This window comes from Anas acuta, chromosome 1 (assembly GCF_963932015.1).
Source record: "Anas acuta chromosome 1, bAnaAcu1.1, whole genome shotgun sequence".
NCBI lineage: Eukaryota > Metazoa > Chordata > Aves > Anseriformes > Anatidae > Anas > Anas acuta.
In genome coordinates, this window is record NC_088979.1 from 189,186,377 (window position 1) to 189,200,214 (window position 13,838).

Here is a 13,838-nt window from a genome sequence, read left to right on the forward strand (position 1 = left end):
AGCAGGGAAAATAGTGGCTTCCTTGTGGGACAGATGACTCTTCAAAGACCATCAAGGCTCTGAATCTGCCCTCATTTTATTCCCAGAGGCAGAAAGCTGAGGCTGGCAGGGCCCTCTGGAGCGAGCTGCTCCCACCCCTGCCCAAGCAGGGACACCCAGAGCAGGCTGCCCAGGATCACGTCCAGGCAGCTTCTGAAGGTCTCCAAGAAAGAGACCCCACAGCCTCTGTGTGCAGCCTGGAATTCAGGTTCCACATGGGTTTAACTGAATTTCTGTCTGCAATTATGCAGGTGTGAAGCAGAAACAGATTAACACCTGACTCACTCAGTACTCCAGCTCATCTCACACGCTCTTTTGCTCTGGTGCAAGCTGCTGGCTCCTGGGAGGCAGCGCCTGGGGCCGGGGGTGTTGGAGGCCACTCCTATGAGGAGCTTTAGCCCCCAAAGCTTGGAGGTCATCACCTGCCCCTCCAGGGCTGTCTGCAGCCACTGCTGGGGTAAGACCTGTCCCTGTCCCCTGGCTGGGGGCTCTCTGTAGCATCCATGCACCCTTTGAGTCAGCTGCTCTGGCCCTGCTGGGTGGAAATAGTGGAAATAATGGAGAAAAAACATGTTTTCCTCAAAACAGTGCTTCCCTTTTGTGGCTCTGGACAGCTGTGCCACTCAAGCTCTTGCTGGGTCTGACTTTAGGTAAAACTGGCTGCTTTGGGTAAGGAAGGCCATTACATCTCAAAACAGGTTGTCCATAAGACAGACAGAATTTTTACATAATGGCTTAGTCACTATAAAGCAAACTAACTCACTAACAAAGCCCACCAAGAAAGCAAACCATGCACACAACAAGAGAGAAGGAGCTATTGAACCAACCCTCAGTACAAGCTGCAATGGCTTTGGTCCCCTCATTTCTCCAAGGTCTCTTCCTCCTGGGGTTTCACCAAGGGCAGGGGCAATCCCGTCTCTCCACCTTGAAATACCCGGTTCGTGCAGTGCAGTGCTGCCTTTGGCCCTGGAAGTTTCACCTGCACAGGCACCCGCTTTCGTATTTCGTAGGTAGGTTTACCTGCAGCCCTCATGGCAAAATGAAGAAAGTGCCCTCTGTGCTGCCCTGAGCAGTGTGTTCTCATCAAGATGTTTTGCAAATACGCTATTGCTGCGGGAGCAGTGCCCAAGGACAACTCTTTGCCTCTTTGCATTTTCCTCCTGAATCTACATTCAGTTTGCATTCAGCTGGTGTCACCCTCCCCCTAACCCCCACGTGTTTGAAGCTTCCTCACAAAATACCCACGCACACTGCACTTCAGTAGCATTTTCCTCTGCCTTCCCTCACTCTGGCAGTAATTTCAGTTTCTCCAGACAATGTGAAACCAAAAGGCTGTTGGCAATGATATCCTAAACTCAGACCTGCGCCAGCCTGCTCTCCCTGGGTGGCTCCAGGTGTTACTGGGGTCAGTTCAGCAGCAGCCCTCGCTGCCTGCCTTCTGCTCAGGTGCTGTGTGGGCCTTCCCGTTACAGCCTGCGCTTGTCACTGCTCCCCAGGGAGGTCCCCAGCAATGCCAGGGCAGATGGTGCCACAGGGTGCCAGCTCTGGTGTCCTGGGTGCACTGGGAATCGTGCTTCCCTTCTTGCTCCATCCTCTCCCTTTACAAACCTGGATGAATACCTCGTTCTCTGGTAATCACAGCCAGTTTCTCTCATTTAGTTCTCACCCTCAATTAAAAAATAAATCAGTGAGTGCCATATTTAGTGGTCGCATGTGTTTCCTTGTAATGGTGGGTAGTTGCCCCTCGCTTCCTAATGCTTTCTTGATTCACTGATGCCCTCACTGCTTCAGCATGGCATTCTCCCAATAGGAAATAGTCCTAAACAGTTAGCTGTTACCTCATTTGCTGCGATACTCACATGAATATCCTCAGACCTGAGCACTGTCCTTCCCTTCCCGAAGCAGAGCCACACCAGTGCATGATGCCCAGGGTGCATTTACTGTGAGAGGAAGGGAGCACCTGCCCACGGAGCGCAGCAATACCTTAAATATCCTCTTGTTCCTATTTCAGTCTAACAGGTTTCAAACACAGCACCATTCAGCTTGTTTTGCCGTTGTTAGGAAGAGTTTTTGGAAACCTGATACTTCCTTGGAATGACAAGTAATAGACACATCTATTGATAATGACACAGTGCATGCATCAGCGAGCATTTGAAATCTCCCTGTGCTGTTAAATATCTAGCAGTGCCAGAAAGAACCTCGCTAATGCTGTGGGTGTGCATGAAACGTGTCTCTCTTTTCTCGCTAATTCTTCCAGGGCAGTGGGAAATGTTGCAGTGCAGCTGACAGCCTCTCTCCAGTAATGAAATGCTGCGATTCAGTGGTTTTCCTCACTCACAATGGCATCACCTTCTTCCCATTTGTATTCCTCCAAGAGGCTTATCAAGATGAGAAAAATAACTTCAGAAGCAATTGCAGTCTGTCTGCAATTGACTTGGGTTTTTATAATTTTTTTTAAGGCTTTATCTGCTGCAATGCCTATTCTCACGCTGAAGGGAATTTAGTGAGGGGTAAATAGCTAATTTCATTAGCAGGTGTAATTTCTCCACACTGTGAATTCTGCTGAGTAAAATGCTAAAAAAAAAAAAAATAAAATGGAATTTTGTTCTAAGCTTTTTAAAGGGCTGCCAAAGTGACATTTGCACAGGAGATTTGTACAGGTCTAAGTTACAGAAAGGTGACAGCTTTAGAGGAGGCCCAGATAGCAGAAAATGAGGATGACTCAGTTTTAAAGCCAGTGGGGTTTCTTTTGTCAAATATTTGTCACAGTTGCAACAAAAGGATGTCTGCAACTCCAACTGGAGGAGCAAACCATTAGCTCCAAAGAAGGCCAGTGGGGGACGGTATTATTAACAAACCACTCGCACCATAAAATGATTCTCCCTCCACACCAAAAAGGCATTTATCTTTGAAGCTTTGCATGACGAACAAGCAAAGCACAGATTTAAAGGCACCTGATAACGTTAGTCCAATTATGGCTTTATTCCAATATCTCTCAAGTGCTGTTTCAATTCTTTTATCACGAGCCTTAATCCTCTGTTACTGATGAGTGAGTTGGAGATGTGAGGAAAATATCTTGTTACTGAAGAAATAGTGTTTCAGTATCGCCTGGTGTTACGAATCCCGAGGATGTAACTCCATATCCGATGTCCCTCCCTGTAAAGGAATTGTAGGAAATATTTCTGTTGATTTCTTTTTTTTCCCCACCAGCCCACATGCTTAAAATATAATTTCCAGCTCCCGAGCTATTACGCATCAGTCACAGTAACGTGTGATGTTCCTTTGTTCAATGACAGGTAACCACAGCTGCCTGAGAGCATCAGTAAAATTGACTCTACCGATTTATCAGTGGGAAACGTGGGATGCTGGCATTACCATCTGAAGCATGCAGAGATTTTGGTGCCCGGTTCATGACCTGGCTTTCTAGCAGCCTTTATAGTAGATGATGAGTAGCCAGCACCATGCTGGAGACCACGCAGGACACAGGTTCTCCTCACTTCAAGCACATTTCTGAGGCTCTCTGCTCTTCTCTGAAAATCAGAAGGTCCCTGGAGCAGGGGAGGGGGCTATGAGGTTTGAGGAGGGGAGCTTTAGAGGGTCCCTCGCTGCCTCCTGTTCTTTCACCTCCTCTGGAGACACCCTTGCTAGAGGAGCAGGCTTGGCCGAGGGCTGAAGGAGAAGGCCCAAGGACAAGGCCACAGAGCACCATGATGGCCACCTCCTCACACACCTCAAGGCCCCTCGAGGCAATGAGGTCTGTGGAGATGAGAAGTAGGAATCAACTCATTTGACCAAGTACTCTGATTCCTTTTTTCTCTGACACAGGCCAAAGAGGCATGCTGTCCCCCTCCATGTCTGCCTGCCACCTGGAACAGCGGGGAATTCAGCTCCCAGATGTTGCAGGCAGCAATGTGCTCTCACCTCTGTCATAAACACATTAAGTTTCTCCCTGAACCAAGCTACAGTGACTACTGTTGCAGCACCTGTTTGCAGTCCTGCTTAGAAACCTGGGATCTGCACACAGAGACTCCCATCTCGCTGTGCTTTGGCACCAGCTCACTTGGCACATCCACCCTTTCCCTGACGTTCACCGTCATCGAAGCGAAGAGCTTTGCTCTTAGCCTTTGGTCACACACACAGGGACCTGTCTGTCAGAGGGGAATATCCTCTTCACCGGCCCACCTGAATCCATCTCTTCTAAAATGGGTGACTGGGTACACATACAAGCATACACATTTTGGGTGACATCTCACCAGAACCCTCCATAGTTCGCCTGCTGCCTTCCTACCCACCTACCCAAGCTGCCCTCCCCGAGCTGCTCCAAGGTGCCATTTGCCCTTTTCCATGACCATACTACACTGGGTGCTTGAGTACTTTGTGGTAGACGATGCTCTTTCCCTTGCTCTTTTCCAGTTGAAGGGACCAATTTAGTAAAGGAAATCATAATTAGCTGCTGAGTACATGCCTCACTCCAGTCCTCTGCCTCCTCTCCAGCCGTATTGCTCTTTGCTCTCTCTTCATACGGCTGCTGCATCTGCAGGGCTGACAAGCAGGACATCAGGAGGATGTTTAACTACTTCATGTACTATTTCCCTGCTCAGAGGGAGGCCATCCCTAATGGCTGTCCAGCCTGTTCTGAACAATTTCTAAGACACAGATTACCCAGAGTCCCTGAGATATACTAGACAGTGCCCTGCAGTTAGTTAGGAAGTTTTGTCCTCCTTGCTGCTAAAAACGATAACTTCAGCTGCCATCACTTTGACCTCTGAGGACAGCTCGTTACAGCACCTCTTTGCACACAGAGTTAGCATGGACCCCCTGGTCATTTGCATACAAAACATAACAAACAGCTTTAATTTTTTTCCTCAACAATTAAAAAACACCTGCTCCTCTTCTCTTCTGGATTCTTTCACAGTTGTCCACATCTTCCTTAAAGCGTGGTCCAGACCCAGTGCCAGGCTCAGCACTGCTTGGTGGCGAGCAATAATCATCTCCACCTCATGCAGCCACTACTGCTGTTAACATCTTCCAGAGTGATCGTTGCTTTTTAGGTATCTCAATTTGATTCATATTCTGTTTGGAGCGCAGCTGTAATCTGCAGATTATTAACTCCAGTGTTGCTGCTTATCCAGGTATTTTTCATTTCATTTGTGCTTATTTATTCCTCTCTTGAATGCAGCACTTTCCACTTCTTTTTCACAGCAGTTTATCTTACTGATTCCTGACCTTCCCTCTCATTTATCAGAAACATTTTTGAATTCTAATCAAGCCTCCCAGCCTGCAGCCCTGGTGAGCTGACACATTCATTGGTTTTATAAATGTAGCCTTTAATCCCTTGTTAATAGCATTAATGACAATATTTACCAGCAATAGACGTGAGAGACTCCTACAGAACTCCCTTCTTTCCTCCAGGTTTGACAACCTATTGGTATTTTCTATTTCCCCCTGCTCACAGAAAGTAATCAGTCAAGGCTCTGTTCTCGCTTCCATACTTTTGGGGGCTTTTTGCCAGTGGAAGTATTTAATGACATGGTGAGGGGATTATTTACTCCATTATTCTCCACAGAGAAGTTGCCCAGAACTTCTGTGCTCACAGAAGCCAGCCAATTCGATTCCCAGCTCCTTCCCTTTCTCTGGTGATTGCATCCTGATGGCCCACTCAGTTAAGACACAGCCTTCGTTGCTAATCACTTTGCACATGCAGCCAATTGCTCTGATTTCACGAGCAGCCCAAAGAAAACCAAACCACGGATAACAGCCTGTGGCAAGGGGACGCACATGTCCGCCCCGTTAATAGGACAATCGTGTTCCTCTCCAGGCTGGTAGGATTTTTGTAGGAACAGACCAATACAGACATGATGAAATTACTCAGTGCGTGGCCACAGCTGGCGGTGGCTGCAGAAGGCTGTCCTGCCACCCGTGGAAGTCACAGTGGTGGCACCACAGGTGTAGGGCATGTATCCCACAGCATTTGTACGCCTTCTGTCCACGGTGTATTTGTATGAATGCTCAGTTGGTTCAATGCCTTTGCAAAATAAATTCACCAAATACGAACCCCAATGATGAAATTTATTAATGTTTAGCATTTGGCAGTAAGCACGTGCTCAGAAACATCTATTCCCTTTGTGTAGAGGGCCAACTTGATATAGCAGTCACCGCCAGGCAGGTGAGGCAAGACACCACTCCAACAGCAATGGGCATCAATGCAAAAGGCTGGCTTGGAATAAACATGAAATCATGCCATATCAAAGGAGTGGCAAAGAAACAATCATCTGTCATGAGGTGAGGGAAGAAAAAATATAGTATTGCCATGAAGCATTCTGAAAGAAGTAAGAGCAAACTTCATGTGAGAAATAAGCAGTATCAGGCAACAACCTAATGATCTAAATGGCCATGGCCAGTCCTTCCTGAAAATATTTCTGCCATGCTTACGTCCATCTGCTCTCCCACATCAGTAGGGCAAGTTGTGGTCTCACACTGACCCTTGCTGTGGAAGTTTACTGTGATCAACAACAAAAAATATTACAGCCCAGCTCTGGCAGGGAGGCCAGCCACACTCAAACCTTCCCTGGCCATTTGCCTAGCTCACTCCGACAGCCCTCTCTGACTTCAAACTAATCCACATCTTATTCGAAGTCTCAAAACCTGGACCCAGTAGGCTAACTGAGGCCTCAATATTTTGAGAACAGTGAAAGGATTATTTCAGGCAGTCTATACTCAGGATGTCCCACCACATCTCCTGCCCAGTGTCTGTTCTGCCATCCACCATCGCCTGTCGCAGCTTAACCCACAGGCAGCTCAGCACCACGCAGCCCCTCGCTCAGTCCCCCTCAAGTGAGATGGGGCAGAGAACTGAAAAAAGGTAAAAGTGCGAGAACTGGTGGGTTGAGATAAGGGCATTTTAATAAGAAAGGGAAAACAAAAATAAAACAAGCATTAGAAGCAACAAGTGATGCATGGCACATTTACTCACCACCAGCCAACCAATGCCCAGACGATCTCTGAGCAACAGCAGCCCCCCAGCAAGCCCCCAGTTTATTGCCTGGAATGACACCACGTGGCATGGGACATCCCTTTGGCCAGTCTGGGCCAGCTGTCCTGGTTCTGTCCCCTCCCAGCTCCCTGCACATCCCCAGCCCCCTCGCTGGCAGGGCAGCACAAGCAGACAAAAGTCCCTGACTCAGTGTAAGCACTGTCCAGTAACAAAGAAAACATTGGTGTTAATGACATGATCTTCATCCTAAACCCAAAACACAGCACCATATTATGAAGAAAAATAACTCTAAAAATAACTCTATCCCAGCCCAAACCAGGACAAAATTCAGACGCTTCTCTGCAGAATTGCTGCATAGCCAGCAAATACTGCAGTTGGGTGCTACTTAAGTACTCTTATCTGAACTCACTGAATTTGCTTCTCTTACAGGTATTTTTTCTAATTCACAAACATATTTTTGAGTTTTAAGCCTGTATTTGAAAGTGTTTGAATTATCTCCAGATGAGTCCTGTTATTTTAATAAAACCTTTTTATATATCACGTCATCAGCGGCAATGACCAAATAGTACCAAAAGCAAGACCAGTCCCTACAGAAGACCAATGGATACATTTTTCCTGTTGCACGATGAAAGACTGCTAGCATTTTTCTGAACACAGCCTAACCAATTTTGTAGTATTTCATAGCCCTTCAAATGAAGCCATTATCTCCCTCTTTGCCTTTAAAATGTAATTTAAAAGCTTTAATACAATTACATGGCAGCTGTTTCTTTCTTTTATCCTGAAGCTTAGTGTATTGCTTTTCAGGACAATCATTTCAAAAGTATGCATTTTTAACACGTTTTTATTGGTAGCTGTAAACCTAGGTCTAGATAACTTTTGGGGGGGAAGGATGGAGAGAGGAATTGGCCACTTAATTCAATGATTATTCCTCTTCTGTGATGAATGAAGGAAAAAGAGACATCTAGCATTTCAGTTTTCTCTAGATTTACTTTTCAGTTGTTCTTTTCATTAAATAATAGGCCTGACTTTCCTCCCCTTTCTAGCCTGGGATTTGCTGGCCTTTATGCACTTACTTAGTGCTTCACTGTCCTGATTTTTTTTATACTTGTCTGTGCTAATCTTTTACATTTATCCATAGCAACATATTCTCCTTTTCTATTCTTTTTGATGTTTCTGTTTGAAGAACTTCTGATACAGTCATAATAGCCTCTTACTATGCTCCCTGGTTTCCTGCTGCACTGGCATAATTTGTCATTTGTGTCCTTTTATTAGTTCTCAAAGATGATAATCATTTATCATTCGGATTGTTTCAGCCATTTTTTTTGAATTATTCTGGAATGAATTTCATCTGACCCTATTTAGCTGAGACTTTTCAGCTTTTCAAAATGTATCTTTCCAGCAAATACCTGTTCTCCTGAATTCTTTATCACTCTTTCAAATATTTCCCTGGGGACCACCCTTAACAAACCTTTTTGTGTATAGAAGTAAGCTGATTTGAAGCCCATGAAAATTCTGCTGTGTAGGCTGCCACCTTTCCCTGCAATTACAGAATTCTATTCTTCATAACTAAGATCAAACTAATTTCTCCTTCCAGATTACCAAATGATAACCTGCTAGTCTAAATGAAACCTCAAAGTCATTCTCAAATGATATCCCCCATGAGACAGTGCCCTTCCTAATCTGTAGGACGTTTATACAGTTTGCACCCTGCATGTTTGTACATTTTTGTCCCATCATGTTATACTTTCCCTTTCTTAAATATAAATAGTGTCTGGTATTTTTTAGTAATTAGAATAAGAGGACTATTCATTATGAAATGCTATCTGCAACAGCTTGGTAGAATTTACAACCCAACATGTGCGTTACCAAAGCATTACCTTGATCGCGAACTCTGCATAGAGCTGCTTGCACCCTGCTGCCTGGCTGGGACGCCTTGTTACTCCAAGTCCAGCTGGATATGGGAGAACTAGATGCAACTCTCTGGTTGGAGAAGTGACAGTCCAAACCTGGAAATCCTGTTGGAAAGTACAGCAGCTAGCATTTCCTGGGAAGGAACGGGAGTTTTATGGCTCATTATTCTTCAGAATAATGGCAGAAGGAAAAATGACTCGATATGATGCTTTGCAGAAATTAGAAGTTATAACCATTGACTCTCATCCTTATTACTGGCATGACTGTGGGCCTGCATAACGGTATCATGCACTTTACAGAGTTAGGGTGTTGAACCCAGAGGCAATGTCACTAGTCTGGAAAAAAATCCTTTTCCCACTAGAATACTTCATCATATGATTATAGATCCACAGAATGGATTGGGTTGGAAGGGACCTTAAAGATCACACAGTTGCAACCCCACTACCATAGGCAAGGACACTTCCCACTAGATCAGGTTGCCCAGGGTTTCATCCAGCCCGGTCTTGAACACCTCTAAGGATGGGGCATCCACAGCCTCTCTGGGCAACCTGCACCAGTGCCTCACCACCCTCTGAGTGAAGAATTTCCTCCTAACATCTAATATGTTTCTCCCCTCTTTTAGTTTAAAACCTTCCCCCCATGTCTTGTCATTGTCTGCCCATGTAAATGAGAAAGATGGTCTCCATCTTTCTCATAAGCCCCCTTTAAGTGCTGAAAAGCTGCAGTGAGGTCTCCCTGGAGCTGCCTTTTCTTCAGGCTGAAAATCCCCAGCTCTAACCCACTGGGGACCCACTCTAACACATCCACATCCTCCTTGTGCTGGGGACCCCAGGGCTGAACACAGGGCTCCAGGTGGGGCTTCACCAGGGCAGAGCAGAGGGGGATGACTCCTGTATGGGGTTGCCCTGACCCAGGTGCAGCACCTTGCACTTGGCCTCATTGAACCTCATTAGGTTCACATGGGCCCACTTCTCCAGCCTGCCCAGGTCCCTCTGGATGGCATCCCTTCCTTCTGGGTATCAACTGCACCACTCAGCTTGGTGTCATCTGAAAACTTGCTGAGGTGCACTCGATTCCACTGTTTATGTCTCTGATAAGGATATTAAACAGTACTGGTCCCAGGACAAATCATCCCTCTGATTACATCTTTTTCTTTCCATTAATTATGTTAAATTTACACTCCAATACCAAACAGAAGGAAAAACAACAGTGTAGAACAGAATAGGTTGGAACTGGTGCTGGACAGAAAGAAAATTGTGATTAATTATTAAATTATTTATTAATTTTTGTCAATTAAATTGATTAAATAATACCAATCTTTAAAATTTCCTCACTTGTTAATTTTGAGACTGATCTTGGCATTAATAACAGGTGCTGATTAAATGAGAGCTAAGTTACTCTTTCTTTTTTTTTTTTAATAACTCAATCTGAAATGAATAAATGCTAGATAAAACACCAGATAAATATATAAATATTAGACAAAAAATGAAGAAATAAAAACTCGGAAGACCTGGAAACTGATTAACGTAAATTGGTAATTTTGGCTTTCAGATAAAAACCTGCTAAAAACATGGACCCATGTGAACTCATACAAATGTCAGCATAAAGATTCATCTAACAGAATGAAGCAACAGAAATATAGTATTAATTCAGCTATTTATAAAGTGCCAACAATGCAAGTGTGAGATATAAAGGCAGGAGATGGAAGGAGAACACCACCACCGTTCAGTAGATTTAAACATTCTTTATGATGCACTTTCATCAAAATTTGTAATTGTCAGGTATCAAATTTCATTCATGCAACACCAATCCACTAAGAAATACATATTTTGGTGAGAAAATTAAAATTCATATTTATGTAAAAACTGTTTTGAAACAAAAATAAAACAATATTTATTTCTACAAAAAAAAAAACTTTCCCCCCCTCCCCCTTACCAACAGAATAATTATCTGGAAAAAGGAACTTCCCGCATGAGATAGTTAAAGGAATTTAAATATATTTAAAAATGGAAGATTCTGCTTTTATATAGTTATATGCCATTAATATTGAAGATACGTTTTCTGGAAAAAAACTTTTCATGCTTAAAAAACGCACCTTAGTTTCATACTGTACATTACCACATACAGTAGTAAGAAACAGAAGTAGTAAACAGTTTATATGCAAAGAAAAGAAGTTACATTACAAGACAGTTACAATTGTGACACACAAAAAATAAAAATGTTCAGTTTTAACAGTATTTGAAGGCAATTCACAATCATTTCAGGAGTTTTGTGAAATTTAAGGCCATTAGTTCTAAATAAAATATATCTGACACAAACTCACAAAACTGTGTATTTCGTAAAAACTGTACATGCAAAATCATTTCATAATTATATATGAACAGGCATATAATAAAATTTTTGGGTAGTTCAGTACACAAAATTGTGCACAAAGCAACATGGTTGTGCAATTTTTAAACCAGTTAATTAACATTATCATTCATGCATCCTGAATGGAAATGTGATTAAATGACAATATAAACCCAAATATTAAGAGCCAGCATCCCTTTGAATGGGCAATCTAGACAAAAAAGTTATAATTTTAAATTAAGTTTAAAATGATCCATTATAAAACATCTGCTGTAATCACATCAAAAGACTCTTCTGATGCAAAATTTCCAGTGCTTTAAGGAATGCATGATAAGATTTAATGAGCTCAGTGAGTCAACTGTAATACTCAAAGTTCTGATTTGAGGTAATTTTCTTTAATTACTTATAGCAAGTAACTCTTCTAATTTGCTTCAGTAACTAGTTTAAAAAACTGTAAACTTAGATAAACTTAGAAATTGGAGAATCTCTGAAAAAATACACATACCTCCCCCTTGAAGTTTGGAGTTGGTCCTAAGTCATAGACAATTTATGATATTCACATTTTAGGAGCTTATTCTCAGAGTGTGAGATGAATAGATTACTAAGCACTGATTGAAGCAATTCAGGTATTGGAAAACACGTATATATTTGTCCTTTTCTTAACTTCCATTTGTATTTGTCTGGACAAACATTCAAAGAGATATTGCTTCTCTTGTGGTCTTGTGACAAACTATTGCAAGCTAGAAGACGTGTGAATCAATATTCCAAACTTGTATTCTTAAGAATAGTTATAAAAGTACTGAAATTTAAAAATAGTAACATGTAAACATTGATACAGAGGAATAGCATTCCTATACATTTATGTACACACAGTATTCAGAGAGGACATTTCTTCTGAGTTGAAATCCTGACTTGTGCTTTCCCCTCGAATAAATAGATCAAAAAAGCAGGGTTTCTTGTCCAAAAGAAGAAATTAAAAAAAAAAAAAAGGACTTGGAGAGAACATACACATTTTCATCCTAGCATTTAAAAGCTTTTCAGTTGCTCATGCAACCTTATGGAGAATTTTGGTATGTGAAGAGAATTTTTCTAGCTCCAAAAAGCTACTGCTGCATCCAGAGACTCTCGACTTCTGAAAAATGCTAAGCACTTTGGAGCACTCAAATCTGAGTCTGTAACACATGAATAGGAGGTGTGTAGGGTGGTGGCGCAGGTGATGGCTTTATTCCTCTGACTCTCATGTAGGACAGAAACTGGTCTGGGATCTCAGCTAAAACATCTTTAGCAAGTCTTGCCATGCTTAGCACGTGGTTTCCACTTCTGTCAATGTAATCCCGGAATGGCACAAACTACAAAACAAAAGATATGTTCACACAAGTCATTATGCAGACACAGAAGACATCTTACAACACAAAGATGAGAAAGTTTGATCTAGGGAGTTAAGGTACATGAATATACCACCTTACACATTTTATATATGCATATACACATACATATTTTGTATTTTATCTACACACATTATATCTCGATTTAAAACATCTACTTTCTAATAGAAATAGTATCAAGCTTTCACTTGGATGAAGCTCTTCATATTCTTAAACCATGGCTGGCTCAGATTCCCAGTTACATGCTTTATTGACATATTCTGCTCATCTCTCAACCCTTTTTATAAAATAAAGTAATTTTGTTTCACAAAGCTATTATTAGCTTACATGTCCTGTTCATATAGGGCTCTCCTAACAGACTGTCTCTGCTCTGGCAATTTGTGCACAGAACTTTTGCCATCTGAAGTGAACAAAACAAGAACGGATGACTTTATATTCTTAATCATTTTTCATTATACTCAGCAGGGCTATGAACCAACTCAATACTTTATACCTGACACTAACAAATGCGTTAAGGCTCTAAGCTAAAAAGATTTGATTTCAAAAAAGAATGTGTTATGGGATATCCACATCTGCAACACCTAAAAAGTTACCCACCAGCTTTTCCTTGAAATTCACTGTAATTAACAAGTTGCTTGTGCATCTTAAAAGTAAGGAAAAAAAAGAAACAGTATAGGCTCCTTGATTTTAATTCACATCAGGCAGCATGCAGAGATGTAGTTGGTAAAGTTATTTAATCAGTTCTGCCAATAGGAATGTTTATTTGAAATTCTGCTTCTTGCTCAAATTTTGGGGTCTATCTCAGGATTGCAGTTGGGTGACTTTTCGAAATCGTGATTTATTTTCAAAAGCTACTAATATGGTTGGCTATTCTAGAATTCAAACCCTAACAGGACCTTTTTTCTCCCTCATGAAACAGAGAAGACCCAATTGTTAACTTTTCTCATATAATTCTCCAGGATAAAACTAGAACTGATTGAGAAGCCAAACCCAGAGATGTCTCATCTCCTGGCTGAACTCTAAAATGAGCAGATCCTTTTCCCCATTATCCTAACCCGAAAAAAAAATGTCTTTTTGGATGTGCATCAAGCAAGACTTTATATTAAATTTCATTTTTCTAAAAAGCATTAAAGCTTTCAAGATTTAGAAGACCACTGAAT

The 13,838-nt window shown here is 42.3% G+C and overlaps 1 protein-coding gene and 1 long non-coding RNA gene across 2 annotated transcripts in view; both read right to left on the reverse strand.

Annotated features, from left to right (window-relative positions):
* Positions 1-2,521: 2,521 nt before the first annotated feature.
* Positions 2,522-9,833, reverse strand: LOC137850323 (uncharacterized). Its single transcript, XR_011092474.1, has 3 exons — positions 9,738-9,833; positions 8,911-9,048; positions 2,522-3,195 (listed from the first exon to the last, which is right to left on the reverse strand). It is a non-coding gene; the product is annotated as an uncharacterized lncRNA (long non-coding RNA).
* An 840-nt stretch (positions 9,834-10,673) lies between these two features.
* Positions 10,674-13,838, reverse strand: part of CPNE8 (copine 8) — a 102,055-nt gene continuing 98,890 nt past the window's right edge. Inside the window, exon 20 of the mRNA XM_068669724.1 lies at positions 10,674-12,642. Within this exon, the coding sequence (XP_068525825.1) occupies positions 12,454-12,642 (189 nt within the window). The 3' untranslated portion in view covers positions 10,674-12,453. The remainder of the gene's footprint in view (positions 12,643-13,838) is intronic.